General features: G+C 38.6%; 1 protein-coding gene across 5 annotated transcripts in view; it reads right to left on the bottom strand.

Annotated features, from left to right (window-relative positions):
- RXFP1 (relaxin/insulin like family peptide receptor 1) overlaps positions 1-19,776 on the bottom strand; it is a 105,810-nt gene that overhangs the window by 31,469 nt on the left and 54,565 nt on the right. For 3 of the 5 annotated variants that reach the window (XR_002101011.1, XM_019534533.1, XM_019534532.1), the window contains exons 3-11: positions 19,530-19,628; positions 17,099-17,204; positions 13,785-13,856; positions 11,719-11,790; positions 9,821-9,892; positions 8,886-8,957; positions 4,423-4,497; positions 1,889-1,960; positions 715-786 (exon numbers count right to left, since the gene is read on the bottom strand). Coding sequence is in view for 4 of the 5 variants with exons in the window: in XM_019534533.1 (XP_019390078.1) it covers positions 715-786; positions 1,889-1,960; positions 4,423-4,497; positions 8,886-8,957; positions 9,821-9,892; positions 11,719-11,790; positions 13,785-13,856; positions 17,099-17,204; positions 19,530-19,628 (712 nt within the window). In the remaining variant the exon portion in view is untranslated. The remainder of the gene's footprint in view (positions 1-714; positions 787-1,888; positions 1,961-4,422; positions 4,498-8,885; positions 8,958-9,820; positions 9,893-11,718; positions 11,791-13,784; positions 13,857-17,098; positions 17,205-19,529; positions 19,629-19,776) is intronic. The other 2 variants (XM_019534535.1, XM_019534536.1) reach the window with 2 other exon arrangements.

Raw genomic sequence — 19,776 nt, 5'->3', positions numbered from 1 at the left:
GCCTGCCCCAAAGGATCCATGTGCTAATTAGCCCCCAACTCATGCGTGGAACTGGATGTTCTTGTCACCAGTCCTGGGATCCTCCAAAAATGGATATGCAGTGAGGCACAGGGCAACCTGGTCCAGCTCCATCTTATGGAGGTGGGCCACATCAGGCTGAGAGAGAGGATGACAGAAGGATTTTGAGTGACCTGTTTGGGCTCTATTTAGTGATGCCTGCCAGACATTTAAGGCTGGTGAAGAAACAGGAATCATTGGAATTGGGAAAGAAAGCCACAGCTCAGCTGTGGAATTACAGGGGGAAATAAAAATATATTCAATGTAGTGGCTTACCATGACTTGAAAAAAGAGTCAGCACCGAAGGGGACTGAGTGCACTGGGAACTCTCATATATCTTATTTACATGGGCTTCACTAATCTGTCCTTGTGGTAGGTTCCCATCATTGTATTTGTCTAATATGGGCCATATGGTTTAACGGCATGCTCAGTTTTGGCTGCACTTAATGAGCTTCCTAGTTGGTTTCCATTATTGAGCACATGCTGCTTTTGGCAGCTAACAATGTATTTAATGAGGTTTTCTTGCATGCAAATTCATGCTGGCTGGGGGGAAAAAAACCCCTTGTCTTGTATTTGAGTAAATACAGTGAATGACAGCGAGGCTGGGAAGTTTCTCTAAAGACTGTTATGTAAAAGTTAATTAAAAAATAAACTTACAGTTCATCTAACTTCTGGAGAGAGGAAAAGCTATTTTCATTTAAAGAGCTGATTTTATTTCTTCTCATCACCCTGAAAGGATAAAAACAAATATATGTTTCAACTTTCTGAAAGTTGTCTGTTTTCTGGGAAGCCTAATGTTGTAAAATAATTCCTTTTTTTCTATATAAGGTTGCATATTCTTTTATCTGTATCTTATCCAATTTAATTGTTCACTGAATTAGCAATATCCCCAATTATTTAAACTGATATTCTATAAATATTTCTACCTGTATATGTACATGTATATGTATATTATATGTCTATGTGTATGTATATATGCACATCTGTAATATATATGTGCAGTATGTGTGTGCATGTGCACTACATGCATAAATACACTTTCAGTTGTATTTTCATCTTCTGACAATTAGAGCAACTCTGAAATGTTAAGTATTTTGTGATTATGTATGCCTTAGGGGAGTTTGAAGGTAATAACTACTACTTATTTGAGAATTCTGGATATTTTGGGAAGGATGAATAAACCTCTCTAGTTTTATGCAAAATGTATGAAAGTACAAATCCAAAGTGCATATTCTTGAGAACTGCAATCAGCAGGGCTTGATTCTATATTCTGTGTTCATCCAAAATATTCCACTGAGTGGAGATTAAATCACTAGGGTAGATGCATGTAGGGAAGAGAGAGCCGAGTGAGAAAATTACATAGATGAGAAAGTAACACTTGCTAGAGGGCAGGTGAGAGACTCAGTAACAGCATGAGAGAGGAGGGGAGGAGAGTTCAGAATAAGATTTCAATATTTCTAAGGAAGTTTTTGGGTTAGTCTAAAATGTCTAATTGCCAGCAATCTGCTTAAATGAAGATACTATTCATGAATTTTGTCATGTATGTGGTCAAATTTTTCACATTTTTACATGGTTTATAAATCTCAATATTTGATGCAACTGCTCAAATCCACTTCAGTGAAGTTATGCTGCATATACTAGGGTTAATGTTGCTATAAAATTGGTTCTACTTTTTTGTGCTCAGTTAAAATGCAGCATTTTAATAATCTCCATTATTTCCAAGCAATAATCAATATTTTGGAAAGTTTTGATGTCAGAAACTATTTTACATAATTTAATGATTGTTCACTACAGAGTTCATTCTGGCTGCCCAGCATGTACTATTACTTACAGTACAGTTAAAGTGCTGCAGGAGATGAAGGTGATGTTTCTAAGGTTACGTATATGGTTGCCTTCAAAGTCTCTGGGAGATAAAAAAAACACACACACACACACACACAAAAAAAACCTCCTTTCAATTACTGACAAAATTTAATTTAAATCAGAAACTTACTCTGAATTCCCTATTAAAAGGGAGACCTCAGTAGAACCTTAACACAGAACAAAGGACAACAGTAGTCGTACGAAAGGCAAGGTAGGGTAGCACCTTAGAGATTAACTGGTTCAGAGAAGCATGTGATTTTGTAGGCTCTCACTCCCTGAGAACAATGAAACATGAACTCCTCCAGGTCAACTCCTTTAGCATAAACTGGAATCCTGAGTTTAGGTTTTTGCAAGTTCGAAAAGGATAACAGGAATTTGTATGCTTGGTTTCAGGAACTAAGGACTGATTTATGACTGCTCCCAAGTGTGTGCTTGAGACGAAAGAACTCAGGGTTCCCAGTCTCTTGTGCCTCTGCCAAACCATAACGGCCACATCCAGATGACTGAGTATGCGCCTGTTGCAGTGTCTCAAAGTAGTCTGAGATGCCGGAAGAGGCATGCTAGGAATGAAAAAAATTTCCACACTGCATATTTGCACTGTGGACTCTAATTTTGGTATGGTTTGACAGTTCAAAGTGGGCCACCACAACAAGCACATCTTCTGGGTGATAACTGTCCAGATGGCAAAGTGGGAACACCAGTAGACATGACAGCAGTGCCATCCAAAGTCTAACTGCAGCCATGGCACAGTGGCAGCTGGCCCAGAGGTGCAGGTGGCTCTGCTACAGTGCCCATACCACAGCCCAGGCAGCTGTGTGGTCCCCATCCAGGTCTGACAGGTGTGCAGACATGGGGCCACCAGTCCAAGGGGTTGGATGTGGTTGCAGGTGGCAGCAGGTCACAGACAGCAGCAGCCCCCACTGCCAGACTGCTGCAATGGGTAAAGGGGACACTCCAGGTTAGAGCTATTTAAGTAGTCCAGCTGGCACACATGGCTAGTGTCCCCAGATACCAACTGGCCAGGCCTCAAGCTCTTGAGGGTAAGTAGCCCTGAGCTGCTTGCCAGGGCAGCTTTTATACTGTAGCCTCTAACTCCCCCTGGCTGAAGATCTGGGAGGAGCTGGGCAGGGTCAGTTTGCCCCAGGTGGCACAATTTGCCACACACCAAAGTGAATGTTCAGGCACATGTGCTAAAGCACAAACCTCTGGCACAGATTTGTGCTGTTGCTATATGAGCTGCTGCAAGTGCATGTACTTGTATGTGTGGATGCATCCAACATATCTTTTATTGCAACAGTGGCAATGGTTTAATTGTTGCATGGTAGCTGCAGCATAAATGATACTTTTCATAAAGATGAATCAAGGTTTGCTACTGAATATGCTTGTTGGTTATATGGGCCTGATCTAGGAAAGCTTTTAAACGTAGGCTTAACCGGAGGCCAGGGACAGAAATTATACCTAAACCAGTATACATGATTGGAAAACCATTAAAATTTGTAACACAACAGAAATTCAGTGCACATAAACCACTTTCAAAATGGTCCAAACCAGTTTAAGATAACCCTAGATGGATGTAGTATCAGACTTAGCTGATTTAAATTAAATCATTTTATTGAACTTCTGTCCCAGATCCCCTCCAGATTCAAGTTAACTCACAGTCCCCCAGCATCCCAAGATGCTTTGCACCTCCCCTGCAAACCTCCCTCACAGGATGGGCAGGTTAGCCTTGGCCCAAGCTGTCTGCTTCAGCTGAGCAGGGCTGTGTGTTCTAACACCCCTTGGCTTCTGACCTGGGCCACTGCAGGCATCTGGATGCATTTCTGGAATCAAAAGTGAATATGTGTTCACTGCCTTATCAATTCAATCTATGTAGCCTAGAATAACCTGTGAAGATTGAATCAATTCAGCCTCAGGCTTTTTGGTTATCTGTATTTAGCGAAAGTGTTTAAATCATTTTATTGGACTGGGACTTATGCCTGCTCTTGACATATACACAATTAATGCCTTCAGCCAACAATGGAGGCAACACTGGCTCAAAGAGCTGTAATTGTATTTACAACATTTTAATGTTAGAAACATTTTAAAACTGTTTACATTCAATTAAAATGAAAGTTCTTCTGTTCACTGTTGGGAGGTATAAGGCTCATATTTTAAAAACTGTTCCATCCTTATTCCTTCCATCCCCAAATTGAAACAACATAATCGGTTGGTATTTGTATCAAAAGCAATTTATAAAAAACAAATACAGTATCAGAGCCCATGCAAGGGAGATAATTGTGATGGTATCATTTTATCATAACATTTCTGGGACAAACTGTCTCCTGGCCCTCTATGGCTAGCTGAGATAAAAACAAACAAACAGCATTACAGGAATGAAAGGAGAGATTTCTGCTCTCTATCATTCCCCTTTCTTATATTTAACTTAGGGCTAAGTTAAGTGTTATGGAACATCATCCGTTTCAAGATGATCAAAGTTTCTTTTCCAAGTAAAATAAAACTTACAGCCAGTTCAGTCTGGGCATGTATTGGCACAGAGATCTATCAGGTAAGCGAGAAAGAGAATTATGCATCAGCACTCTGGAAAAAAGAAAAAAACCCAGTATTTCATGATGTTTTTGCAGTAATTGATATTAAAGAACAATGTCTCTTTTGCAGTTTTTCCCCCTTCCTAATACAGCATGGGAAAGATTTTTTTCTCATGATATTAGAGGTAATAACATGATTTTTGGTGGGATCTTAATTTCTCTTGAATTTTTCAATGAATAACTTGGCAAAGGGAACTTCTTTTGCAGCTGTCTACTGGTATAGTCTGGCTGCTTTACATCACATACACAGCTGAAGTGTGTATGTGAAGTTGGTTCTACATGCCTTTTTAAAATAAACCTAGAGTCTGACTGTTCCCTCAGTGAATCAAAAGCAAGCTTGCATCAACTCTAATGGAAAAGGATTGGGTTCTTGATTATATTTAACAGCAGGAGTTGAAAGCTGATGTACTGAAAATATCACAATTAAAACATTCTGGTTTGTTGGACAACTGTTTTTTTTTTCAAATTCCTCTAACCTCCAAATCAAACTGAAGTTTTCCTTACTCTCCTGGGGTATTGTAAGTAAAGTTCGAAGCTTGGAATTTTAGTTTCATGGGAAATTTCCAACATTTCAGAATTTGTTTTCACTCCGAATCAGAACTAAAACTGCTTTCTCTGAAATTTCCCATGAAACAGAAATTCAAAATGCTCTGCTTTGAAAGCTTTACTTCAATAACATTTAAAAAAAATTAGAAATATATTATTTTGTTTAGATTTATTATATATATTTTCATTACATTTATTTTATTTCATATCAATAGCAGTAAAGCATCATATATATACCCAATATGACAAGGTATAACACAGTAATCAAATCGTTAGGTTCATTTATTTTATTTCTTTGAAAACATTACAGCATCTGCTACTTAATACAGATTGAAATATTTTGAATCCCAGGCCAAAGTATCTGCTCTGCTGTTTGTGTTCTAAACACCAGTTTGATACTTTCAGCAAGAAAAGTAGGACTCACACTAGACTATTTCAACTGTGCATTAGAGCCATTGCACGGCTTTTGCTGTAATGTACTAATGCAAAGTAGGATTAGTCTACTCTGCATTTAGTGTCTTTTGTAGATGTGTCCACTATTTGCTAGAGAAGCAGCTGTATTCAGTATCTTGTGTTATCCTAGACTCATTTTTTCATTTATCATTGGTGATTTAGAGGATGGTATTGAGCACACACTAGAACACTTGCAGAGGATGCTCAACTGGACAGAGTTGCAAGCACTACAGAAGACAGGATTAGGACTCAGAATGACCTTGATAAACTGGAGAAAGGTTCAAAATGAAATACAGTAAGGCCAAGTGCAAAGTTCTGCATTGAAGAGGCATATATATGGGTTAGGGAATAAGTGGCTAGGCTGTCAGTATTGCAGAAAAGAACCTGAAAGTAAGAGTGGACCATGAGCTGAACGAGTCAACAGTGCTCTTGTTGCAAAAAAGTCAATAGCATACTGGATTATATTAACAGAGGTGTTGGTTGCAAGTCAAAGGAAGTGATTATTCCACCTATTCAGTACTGGTGTGGCCTCACATGGAGTATTGTGTACAGTTTGGAGTGCTGCACTTAAATATATGGACAAATTGTAAAGAATCCAGCAAGGAGCAACAAAGATGATGAAAGGTCTAGGAAACATTATTTAGGGGAAAAGGTTGAATGAACTAGGATTATTTAGCCTGGAGAAGAGAAGATGATGAGGATTCGATACCTTAAGGCTAGTTATAAAGAGGATGGCGATAACATTAATTCTGTTTCCTCCGTGGCTGGAGGGAACAGAACATGAAATAATGGTCTTAAATTTCAACAAGGGAAATTTAGGTTGGATATCAGGAGAAATTTATAATGTGGTGAGTAATTAAGCATTGGAACACACTACCTAGAAAGACTATGGACGCTCTATCTTTGGTAGTTTTTAGAACAGTTTATACAAATGCTTGCCTGGAATGGTTTACATAGGGATGATCCTGCTTTGAGCAGGAGGGTTGGACAAGATGACTACCCGAGGTCCCTTCCAGTCCTATTCTTCTCTTATTGATAGGATTTCTAAGACATTGATCTTACATCTCTAATTTTAAACTTCAGCATTTCCTTGAATTTACCTTTTGCCATTACTGCTTGTTACCATATAGAATGTAAAATAGTATCGTAGCTTACAGCAAAAACCTATAATATACACATGGTGAAAGCTCTGAATAAGAATGTATGAACAACAGGATTTTGCGTTTTTATGCAAGGATCTTAAATATGAACCAAAGTATTTCAATAGCATTGCTATTTACATAGCTATATAGAATCATAGAAAATTAGGGTTGGAAGAGACCTCAGGAGGTCATCTAGTCCAACCTCCTTGCTCAAAGCAAGATCATTCCCAACTATATCATTCCAACCAGGGCTTTGTCTACCCAGGTGTTAAAAACCTTGAAGAATAGAGATTCCACCACTGCTCTAGGTAACCTGCTCCAGTCCTTAACCACCTTCCTAGTGAGAGAGATTTTCCTAATATCCAATCTAAACCTCCCTTGCTGCAACTTGAGACGATTGATCCTTGTTCTGTCACCTGTCACCACTGAGAACAGTCTAGCTCCATCCTCTTTGGAACCACCCTTCAGGTAGTTAAAGACTGCTATCAAATCCCCTCTTAGTCTTCTCTTCTGCAGACTAAATAAACCCAGTTCCATCAGGCTGCCTCATAATTCATGTGCCTCAGCCACTGAAACATTTTTGTTGCTCCCCGCTGAACTGTCTTGAACTTGTACACATACTTTCTATAGTGGGGGAGGAGGCAAAAGTGGACACAGTACTCCAGATATGGCCTCACCAGTGCAGACTACATCAGAATAATCACTTCCCTTGGTCTGTTGGCAACACTCCTACTAATACAGTGCAGTATGCTGTTAGCCTTCTTGACAACAAGGGAACACTGCTGACTCATGTCTATCTCATTTGTTTACTGTAACCCCCAGGTCCTTTTCTGCAGAGCTGCTGCCCAGCCAGTCAGCCCCCAGTCCATACTGGTACATAGTACAGGACTTTGTACTTGTCCTTATTGAACCTCATGAGATTTCTTTTGGCCCAATCCTTCAATTTGTCTAGGTCACTTTGAATTCTAGCCCTACCCTCCAGCGTATCTACTACGTTTCTCAGATGGTGTCATCCTCAAACTTCCTGAGGGTGCATTTCATCCCATCTTCCAGATCAATGGCGATGTGTAGAGGGTGCATGGGGGTGCATGTGAACCCCCTGAGAGCACTGGTGCACCCCCTGACAGCCAGCATTCTCTAGTTAGGTGACAGGGAGGGGGGCCAGGAGAGAGCACTGGTGCCCTCCCCTGAGAGTGCCGGCCAGGGAGTGGAGGTGCCAGGGAACCGATCCCCACAGTCCCCCTGTGGCTGATCATGCTGACTGGGGGGGGAGGGGTTCCCCTGTGGCTGATCATGCTGACCTGGAAGTGTCAGTGCAACTGGCTGTGGGGGGACCCCCCCCATGGTTGCTGACTGGCTGCTGGGGGGGCAAGTGCCCCCCCCAACTCAGGAGGCATTAGTCGCCCATGTTTTAGATCATTAACATTGAATAAGACCAGTGCCAGAACTGACCCCTGGGGCACTTCGTGTTAGACCACGAAACAACCTCATAAAAGTTAAAGCTATTATAAGGTAAAGCACTGTTCCTAACAAAACGGATACAGAGAAATATCACTCTTTTCCAGCCCTTTACAGACATACTAGACCAGCTGTTCTAAACCTTTTTAGACTCAAGGCACTCCTTGTTTAACTCAAGGCACCCTACCACAACTTTTGTGAATTGAGTAGAACCTCATTTTAAAAACAACAGATATTTATTATAGGATGTATCTCTTTGTAGAGGGCAGTAGAGGCCAGGCAGTGATCAGGAAGGGGCAGGCCTGAACCTGCATTTAACTCCTCTCATCTGCTTATTTACTCATACCTTGAGACACCCTTCAGAAGATTTCATGGCATCCCAGGGTACACTGGCACACTCATAGAGAATTGCTGTGCTAGACACCTTGGGTTTTGGTTCCCAAATTATACGGCTGGTAATCTGGGATATCAGACATGTTTGCTTTTATAAGCAGATAATTATGTGCATTCTGACTGGTCTTCCTGTGCTTTTTTAATAAAACAAAGACATAACTTCATGTCTGCTCCTGTTGATTTTAATGAGTCCGGATTAGCCCATGCTCTTTAGCACTTAAAAAACTGGAGATGCCAGTTTCCAAAAGGGTGCCTCTGTTTCCAAAAAAAAGAAGCTCTACTACCTGAGATATATGACAATATTGCTAGAAAACAGACATGCAAAATCGTTAACATACACGCTTGTTTTAATCTATGATTTATTTTGAATATTCCATTTAATACTTACAGGAGAATAAGCGACTTGAGTCCGTAGAAACTCAATGGAGAGATTCTACTAATCCTGTTATTTTCAATTATCCTATTATTCAGAACAAAGTATATATCAACTTGATAAATACTAGGGTTTTAAATCAGACAGATGTTTAAAATAACTTACTCCAAACTAATATTTTTCAAATAACCCGTCAAGCTACATGTGAAAATGTAATTACTATATCATAGCATCTCAAGGTAGAATATTCATCAAATGCACTATTTCCAATATAGTTTGAATGATTATGTGAAATATGTTTTTACCTAAAAAACATAAAGCAATTTTTCTGTCAGTTTTTTAAATAATTTGATTAGCATTTGGTCTCCAAATATATAATTCTTCCAAAGCAGTAGTATATCAAAATGAGACAATCTTTCAGTTGAAAACACAGTAAAAATTAGTCACAGAGTCATAAAACAGACATCTGTGTTATTAATTCCTTCAAATCTCAATATTATTTTTTCCAAATGCCAGACATTAAATGGTATTTAACTTCCCTCTCTCTAGAAAGCAGTAATATTGTCAAGATGTCATATTATGAATGCCATCTCTTCTGTGGGATTTCAAACATTGTAAACAGGAAAAGGACTTCCCAAGACATTCTTATTTCTATCATTTCGGAGTATCTTATTTATTTAATGACTTATTTTATAGTAAACAATTATTTATAAAAAAAGGTCAGAGTCTTTAATTAGAACAATTAAAGCCCGATGACCTGACTCTGTTTTCACCAAAGCCTAAAGGAACTGTTTCCCACCAGGAAGAGGAGTCCCTTAATAATTAGGTGGTATAAAAAGACATGGCTCAAATTAAACAAAACCAAATGATGACAAGTAAGAATGAAAATATTTCTTTGTGTTGCCTTAACTATGTCTTGAAAAAAATGTATGCAAAAAAGCAGTACATACAGCCACTGAAGTTTATTCAGATCTTCAAAGACACCAGGCTTTAAAAAGGTTATCTTGTTGTGACTCAGATACCTGAAACAAGACCAATAAACACAGCAAATAGCAGAATGCCTGATCAGTGTCAGAGAAGTAAAAATGAGTCTTAAGATTGAGAAAGTCATTGTAATGCAGAAAGATATTTCTCAAAATGAAAATCCATTGTTAAAAATGAAAACATTTATATTTTTGTGACTATTCTGTCTTTCAGAGAGCTAGCATGTGCCATGATATCAACTTGGTCTTTTGCATAGGCTGCACAATTGTTACGAACGAGAGTAGAAATACAGTCATTTGAAACTTTCTGGGTGATGATTGCTCAGCATTTTCTGTCTTTTTTTAATGGCACCAGGCAAACCATTTTCCATGCGTCAGAAGCATTCTGGGCTTTCTCTAGTTCCTACTGAACTGAAAAGGAAAACTCCCTTGGACGTCAGTAGGAGCAAATTCAATGTTCAGTGTTGCCTAAGGCAATGCTGCACAGCTTTAGATATCAAAAAGAGTTGAAAAAAGATAGACTAAAGAGTGCTGCAAAGTGGCTGGAATAGAATAAGACTGTATTTATTTGCATACTGCACACACTTGAATACTAACTGGTTCAGAAAGGCATAAGCTTTCATAGGCAACAGCCCACTTTATCAGATTCTATCACCTATGAAAGCTTATGCCTCTCTGAACCAGACAGATGCTAAAGGTGCCACCCTGCTATGCCTTCTGCCTGACTTCACACTAACACAACCAACTATCTCTCTCTCTCTCTCTTGTTTTAGGAAGGCAAAATGAAGTAGAAAAACATTTTTCCAGAGTCTTTCCTGCCAAGGTACTAGATCAGCTAGCACTCAACCTTCCAGGTACATGGAGAAGGGATAGATTCTTATTGTCAGTGTCACCCCCCGCCCCCCACTTCCCTTTGCCGTATGACCAACACAGCTCATGCCAATTCAGCAGTGGCTGTGAGAGGGTTAAACCTGTAGTTGCACTGGCCCTGCAGAGGGGATGGGAAGTGGGAGGGGAAGAGCAACGCTGATGATAGAAGTCTGCCCCTGTCCCTACTCCTTGTGGCTGGGCTATTCAGGCCTGGCAGAGCCAGTAGTAAGCACAGCCCCCATCACCATTTCAGCACATTCAGTTCCTCCCTCACTCCCCCTCTTACCATTCTGGCACAAAAATCGGTTTCCTTGAATGACACGCACACCAATTTTGGATGGCTAATTTGGGAGAGGGGGGCAGGGGAAGGTGCATTATATAAGTAAATACAGTAATAATGTTTTTTTATCCAAATGCACAGTGAAAAAGTATCAAAGACTAAGGATAACAATATATTAGGGTTTTCCCTTTTAAACCATTTCAGTGAACAGGTTCAGTTTTTTTAATAAAAATAAAAGTATTTTTAAATTGCCCATTGCATCTGTTAGGGCAAAGAAAAAGGAAGTATATTTTCCCTACCTATATGATTAATTCTCTCTGAAAAAATAAGATGGTAAAGAGCTTCCAATGGTCTCAAGTTAATATGGCAGCCTAGTACTTTTATTTACTCTTAATTTCTAGTAAGTTGGTCAAGGAAGGCTGGAATTTGAAGTCAGTGGGGTTTAGTCTTTTACTGTTGAAAGTATTAAAAATTTTGAGGATATAGAGGCAGTACAAAATCTCTGAGGCATTTTTAGGGTCCATTCTTGCCAAAAGCTTTGAATAGGTCAAAATCTTCTGAAGTCCTTATTCTCTAAATTAAATGTTGTAGTTCCTTATTTAGAACATTTTGGAGTCACCTATATATATACACACAATAAATGAGAAATAAGTATAGTTGTTCCCAAAGCTGACTTTATTACACTTTCCTTCTGAACCGTGATGGTGATACTTACAGCTTTGTCAAGTTGTATAGACCCCTGAAAGCATGTTCTGATACATTTCTTATTCTATTATTCTGAAGATACCTATGAAGATATAATAATGTCAGCAATTATTTTTCTAAACATACAAAAGCAATCCCCCCCACCATAAAAAAGCAAAAAGAAAGAAACCTACCCACTAAATTTAAGGGATATGTATTATTTGAAAACTTGTCATCAAGAATTCTATGTTTTAACTACTTTGACAAACACCCATACATTTATATCTGAAAGATTTGAAAGACCTATTGATAATTTTAAACAAATCTTTGAATCAGTGGTAGTTAAAACCATACAAACCAACATCTGATTTGTCTTATACAGAGCACATCTGCTTGTGCAATTAATGTGAAGCAATAAACTCTGATGCATATTGAACAGGAGTTCATTGCTCCTGGGTGTACCACTTGAACATGTGCCTGGGACCGCAGCACGTTGAACCAGGTCAGAACAGCCTCAACTGGTGGAGGTCCCAGGGGTCAGCCTGCCAGCCTGTGGCTGCTCCTGCCTGGCTCAATGCTGGTTCAGGCATGAGAGTGCTCCAGTGTGGGGCTAGCTGGCAGGCAGCTGAAGTACCCTCATGCCCTAGCCAGTTGGGTCAGTGTCTACATGTGGTTTATTTACAAGTACTATCCTGCTGCAGAGTTTATTAGTTTCCTGTGGCCTAACAGGGCTGCACAGGTAGAAGCTGAGATGTTTACTGTGGAGCTAATAGGCAGCTCCTCTGTAAATATCTCATTTAGACGTGCCCTCAGATAATAAAAATACATGCATCCTGTGTCCTGTGTTAGACCCCAAGTATGATCTTTTTGGATAAGATGTTAGGTTTGAAAACAATATTGTATTTCTTTGTTCTGTATAAGTCCTTTTTTGTCTTTGTTGTAAAAAGAAAATATATCTTCATTAAAAGTAGAGGGCCCAATCTTTACTTACTTCATTAAGTAAAGGGCCAAATCTTGCTGGTCAAGTTAATGGCAGATTTGACACTCTAATAAATATAGGATTGGACTCTATAATATCTTGTAATTTTAACTGGACACTCCCTTCTGAATCCTAAGTGAATGAAGGAAATTAAATTATATAAAGAAATGTTTCATGTACGTATGTTTCTTTTAAATGGAAGGATCCCATTATTTACATTATTGTCTGAGTTGGTAAGGGTACTTCATTTTGTCAACACAAGATGGTGCTGCAGTACATCGGAATACTACATACAAGTTATAATTTCCCTGGACTGTTCTTAGATCCTAAGTTGTGTGTTGAACAGACAAAAACAGAGTGCTTTTTTATACCTTGTATCTCAACTGTCTGTTATTTTTATATCATTCAACTTCATTCAGGACTAGGGCTTCTTTAAATAAATATTACACATAAAATGCAAAAAATAATTCTATCACAGAATTTTAATGTAAATAAGCCAGGATAGGAGATTGCTGTGTAGTGATCATCACGAGTGGTTCAGAAATATATATATTCAGTTTCCTTTCATGTTTTTTTTATATATTTCTGTCTATTACAATTCTGTTTCTCTCTCTCTCTCCCCACACCACACACACACACACATCCCATTTAATTATATATTCAGAAATATATATACAGAAATATATTAAATGTTCTCAGCTACATGAATGATTCTATTCATGGCAAGAAATGCTTTTAACTTTGCAAAATTTCATTTTACTGAGGGAAATTGATTCAGTTTCCTTTCATGTTTTTTGATATATTTCTGTCTATTACAAATTTAATTTCCTTAAGACATGATGAATGTTAAGATACACTTCTATATTAGTTTTCTAGTATGGAATAATCCAGATGATGAAAATTTAATATTCAGAAAGTGTTTAAATTGAATATCCAAAAGACTTTCCCTATAAAAATGGAGAGAAGCCAAATAAGGCCATATGAACAAAAATACATTACATTTTAACTAAAGGTAAGGCAAAATAAACTCTTTTGTATGAACAGGGATTTTTTAGTAAGCCAAAAATCTATTACAGTTTGTAGTTGGTTTCAGGTTCAAGTTTAAAGTACTTCCTTACAGATTTTTAAGGTCTTGATACTTCTTGAAAACATCAGTTGAAAGCTGTCGTAACAGATTATATTGAAGGGACCTGCAACAAAAATAAAACTAGTCAATAAAGGTATGAAATGGGCTAAGTTCATCGTCAGTGTAAATCCATTGGTTTCATTTTGTCTTAATAAATCTACATAGTGTTTTATTTGGCAGAAATGTTTATAATTAAATCTTTCCAGGAAGGTGACTTTGTGTGTCTGTATGTTGTAAAGTAAACAGAGATGTGTGTAAACAGAGAAGTGTTTTTACATTTTATTTTATTATTATATATTCCCTCTTGGTCTGCCTCTGTGTTATATTAAATTAATTTATCATAAACCATAGAGTGACTCAATTTAGAAAAGTATTATAAGGCATGAATTTAGCCCAGTGTGTTTGGAAAAGAAGAGCTGATTAAGAAAGGTTATTTTCACTTTTCTACCATTTCAAGGTTTGCATTTTCACTTGATTCTTAAAATCACTGTTAATACAACCTCTTTCACTATGCAGTTATATCAGATGGACACCTATGTAGGCACAGAAATATACATGGAAGCACAAGTTAATCTTACTAACCCAGACTCAGAATATTCTCCATGTAGATTTGGCAGAAATATATCTGTGGTTGGTCAAAAGGCTTCCATATGGGAATGCACAAATTTACCACTGGAGATCTCAGATCAATGTTGTAGGATATTAATTTTCCTTTTCATAGGGTAAATGGACTCCTTATCTTTAATGGTGAGTGGTTTCCTTTGAAAGTCTGCCGCTGAATGTTTCTTCATCTGCCAGGAGGGTTACACTTAAGTGACACGTACTACTGGTACGCATCCCTCCCTGGAGGTTAAGTGAACTTGCTCTATAACTAGGGTGACCATATGTCCCAGTTTAGCTTGGACAGTCCTGGATTTCAGAGGCTGATCCCAGCTAGCTGCTGAGAATTATAAGAGGCATCCCAGAAATACAAGGGCACTGGATGCAGTCTGGCTGGGAATCAGAGCAGTGCAGAGCACTTTGCAAGTAGGCAGGCAGGCACCACTGCCTGCCTGTCACGCATACAGCCCTGCTCTGCTGACTTGTAAGAGCAGTTGAGGGAGGGGGTAGGAGGAGGGGGGGGCGGTCCAGATTTCCCAGATGATGTCCCAGATTTCCGGGATTTCCATATGGTCAGCCTATTTATAGCATCTCCATGCCCCTTGGACCTTGTGAATGGGAGATATAGTATTTATTCAAATCAATGTGGTGGGAAAAAACCCCCATCTTAGATTTGAGTACTGGCTTGGGGCAGGTGGTGCCTTAGTTCCAATTTTAGCCCTGAGCCCCAGGCCAAAGCTGAATCATTGCCTTCCCTGGGAGTGGGGAGTGGGGGTAGAGGCTTATGCAGTGGGGTAGGAGACTCGCAGCATGGGGAACATAGGGGGAGGACTGGAAGTTGCACTGTGCAGCTTGCCCCCCAACCCTTATTTTCAGCTCTGGGTCAGACCCCTCTAGCTCTGACCTGGCTGGGTCCAGAGTTGCCACCATTGTTTCTGCCTGGCCAGGCTGGGGCTGGGCCAAGGCCAGAGCTGCTGGTACTGACTCTCTGGGAGCTGGAGCACAGCTGCTGCAGAAGGTAAGTGGCAGCGAGAATACGAGGTATGGAGGAGAGGCAGGGGGATAGACAATGGGGGGGAGGGGGACACAGGCAGGTAGGGGCAGGCACAGCATGGCAGGGCAAGGGGCAAATTTTTCATGTATTTTAATTTTTAATTATTATGGGGTCATCTTGGATTTAGGCTAATATGGTAAATACCAGGGCATGTAGCTGTGGGCCCAACTTTCATGTTGCTTTCTAAATAGAAAAATTAGCATGAACTGTATTTTTTCTAGGAGCAGTCTAAACTAGTCTCAAAGAAGACTTGGCTCCACCATTGGCTGGTCATGGAACACCGTTAGTTTTTAAAGCAGTACTAGAGTTGGGACAGCTAGGTAATGCTATGACTTGTATTAAAAGGCTGGAGCAGGACAATGGTTCACTCTGATAAATAATAAAAGCTGAGTGGGTACTTGTGGGAAATGGGCTGAACTTGTCAGGAAAGAATTGCAGCCCATACCTGCTCCAAATCTAGTTAATGGTGAGCCCAGAGCTGCATCACCACAGTGTCTGTCTTCGTGTCCCCTCTTCACTGACAAAATGACACTATAGCCAAACCCAAGACTTCAAAGGCCTGAGGACAAACTAAAACTCAAGAGATTTATTTTCACCTGTAATGCACAAAATATCTGCCTCCCAATGCCCCTGTGAGAGGTGCCACTGAACAGAAGTTTCATGTTTCGAAATGAGCAAGAAGACTTATAGGAACATTCCCTAGATTGGTATGTTTGCTGCTGTCCTCTGTTTGTTGTATGGAAAGCCCTGTCTCAGACTAAGTCAAGACCAGTACTCTGGAATGCCTGGATGACCTAGGTCAATTTACACTGCTGTACTGACTTTACACCAGGGGTGTGTCTACATGAGATGCTAACTGTGCAGTAGCCTAATTCTATTGCGCAGTAGCGTGCAGGGCAAAACCCATGCTAATACTCTACTGCACAGTTGTATTATGCTACTGCACAGTTAGCATCACTAAAAAGCTGTGTGTTGGTGCTACTGTGCAGTAGTGTCAGTTACTGCATATTGATTTAGTACTTGGTTATCCAAGTACTAAACTTAATGTGCAGTAACTACGGTGCATTAATGAATGTGTAGATGCACCCAGGAGGCAGTGAGTAAGTCCTCCTAGCCTTTATTCATACAGGTAAATCCATTAATTTCAGTTTGTTTGTTGGTGTCTACAGGACTATTGGACTAAGTCTTACAGGATAAAGATACGGTCCTGGTTTTGTGTATCTAACAGAATAATCTCTTGTGCAGTTCTTAAAACTGGTGAAATTGTACTCATCCAAGATAATCATAAATTATAGTTGACATAAGTGAATAGTGTTGTAAGGCCAGATCCAGACTGATTACTTAGGTACCTCCATGTAGGTGTTATAATGCCTAAAAATGCCTGGGATACCCAGAGGCAAGAGGGAAATTTAGCATGTCTATATCACAGACGCAACATACAAATGGGATCTGGTCCTTACCTTATGTTTTATGCAGGAAAATTTACACTTTAATTTCACTCTGATAGACTTCAATACAGAAAGATACTGTACTTCCATAAACATTAGTTAAGCCAAGCATCTATAATTGTAAGGCTATAATTATGAGAGGGTCTGCAGAGCTGATATTCAAGTCTGCATAGATCAAGAAGCTGCTTGTTCTGCTCTACTTACATCATAGTCACATTTGAAGAGACTGAAGGGACAACGCGTAAATTGGCACCATTACAGTCAAGCTCTAGCCCTTGGCATGAACATTGTACTGGCACAGATTTGACCACTGAATGAAAAGGAGAATGTGGTGATGGCAAAAGGTGGGATGATGTGATAAAGAAAGAAGAGAAAGGTTAGAGAATGATAATATTTAGCACAATGACATTTCATAGCACGCTAAACAGAAGTGGCTAATGTTTTAACTCAAAGTACTCAAGTACACACTTGATTTAGACCTAGTAGGACTTTAGTTAATATACATTTGTCTAGATAATTACAAGATCTATATGGGCTTTTGAGCTGGATATCATGGCCTGATGTGACAGCACTTTATCTGACTGGTCTCTTATTTTTATTTTTGAATACAGCAGTGTACTCCCACCCGCCTCTATCCAGGTGCTGTCACATAAGTTTTTGCTTCATTTCTGATACATATTTGTCAGTATAAACAAACCTAGCAAAATACATTCATGAATATTTAATTTATTTAAAAGAGTGTCTTGAGATGAGGTAAATAGGATGAAAGATTCAAAGATTGAGGTTCATGATTAACTTCACAGCAACATGGAGGGAAAAAAGTCTGTCTTTAGACTTGACCTCATTTATTTTACTTTCATAACCCATGTACTGTACCAAAGATAATGACACAGTTTAAAAAAGTAGTTCTTGGTTGCTATTTACATCATATTCAGGTGGAAGAGATGGAAGAGTGAAATTGTCCTGGAAATTTAGAGCAAAGTATAAATTTGGGGGTAAAAATAAAATTGTAGGGCACCCAGGACGAAAACATTATACTGGTAGGTATTATTCCAAGTGCAAAAAGTATTGTATGACTGTGTGCCTACATTCACTTTATTCATTAATATTAAAAAAACAACTTGTATACGTAAATGGAATTGTGTAACATTTTATTGCAGATGTGTGCACACTTTGCATGTACTCAATCTGAGAGCAAAAATATTAGCTCTCAAAAATTCTACTGTTAGATTAACCAAAATACTATACAACACTACAAGATGGATTAATATTCAATGGTGTTTTAGCACTGTAGCTATTTATATAGCATACTATATAAAATATTGGAAAAAGCAAAACAAAACAATGCATGCTATGGAGGTTTAGCACATTTGTGCAACAGATGGAAAGCCAAATTCAGACCAAATATATTTATTTGGCTTTCCCTGACCCCAAAATTGATCGCAAAATGTATCTGCCTTGAAGCTGTAAATCTGGGAACCTCCCAAGTGAGATTTGATATTCTGGACAATTTCACTGCTCCTATTATCTGTGAAACTGACAAGAATGTCAGTTGTACTGGGCAGCTGCATGGTGCAGGGAGTTCTTGGTTTACTGTACATTCAGAAAAAACTGAAAAATCAAATCAACAGAAAAATCCAAATTAAAAAATCCTGAACATTTCTGCAAAATGGAAACCTGATTTTCAGCCAGTTCTAAGCATTATATAAGCTACCTACAGTGGGGTAAAAGCAAAAAAACAAAATGATGAGCAATGCATTAATTTAGCTCAGGACATGTAGTGACCATTAAAGTTACTAAGAATTTAGAACAAGATTTTTAAAGGCACTGCTCTAATCAGCATTCTGACACTCAGGTGACTTAGAACTTACGTTCTGTTTTCAAGAATGCCCTAACAATTTCCTTGAGAAGTAACTTGGGCTTCTAAGTGCCATGTTAACTTTTTAAAAATGAGACAAATGGTGAGAGGAGCAATGTCTACTCACCTTTAAATATCTGGATCTTAATATTTAATGGGTTATGTTACTATAGTAGCAGGACCTATAGAATTTGGCTCATAAGAAAGCAATAGGCCTCACAGAGAACTCCAGTAAACTATAAATATAAGCTTCAAAATCTAGGTCAGAATTTTTGGTGTTAAATATAGTATAGCAAACTGCTAATCACAGCTCAATTGGAAATTTATATATGTCTCATGTCATAGCTAAATACCTTACTCATTTTGAACGAAGCCTATAACATTTGGGTTTCTTCTTCTCCCATGTACACTTTTAACTTGTTTGATGAATGGTTATTGTGGGAAAACTAGGTCAAAGAATTTTTCCCCATTTTTTTTCTTGAAAGATGCACAGCTTATGGTCATTCCAGTTTGTGAATCATATATATTTATGTCATAAATGGTTTAGCTTTGATGTTTCCCATTGAGAAAATATTTATTTTTTCCACTTATTTACTTCTCCTAAGCTTGCTGTCACTATAAATGGAATTGAAATTTGTACAAATGCATTAAAACTATATGCAATTGTCATTCGTTTCAATATAAACTAAATAACATGACATGAATTGAGATTTATTGTAAACAAATTGCAATGCATTGCTTTCTGGGAACTCACAGTAGCAATATCTTACTACTTACAGCATGTAGATGTCTTTGTTTCAAATGAATATGGGGAATTCTTTTCATTGTACTTGGCATAATATTTATCAAGTTGTTGAGACCAACCATTATTATCACCTAATAAAAAATCAGACAGATAACATTAAAAAAACCCTTCAAAACCTTAAACAAAGAACATCACTAAATTCAGTTGCATAGTCCTTTGCTTAGATTCCTCATGTTTCCTTCAGTAACATCAGCTTTCAGGAATTAACATCTATAAAGG

Source organism: Crocodylus porosus, unplaced genomic scaffold (assembly GCF_001723895.1).
Source record: "Crocodylus porosus isolate Cpor-Errol unplaced genomic scaffold, CroPor_comp1, whole genome shotgun sequence".
Taxonomy (NCBI): Eukaryota; Metazoa; Chordata; order Crocodylia; family Crocodylidae; genus Crocodylus; species Crocodylus porosus.
This window is presented reverse-complemented; position numbering and strand designations above follow the sequence as displayed.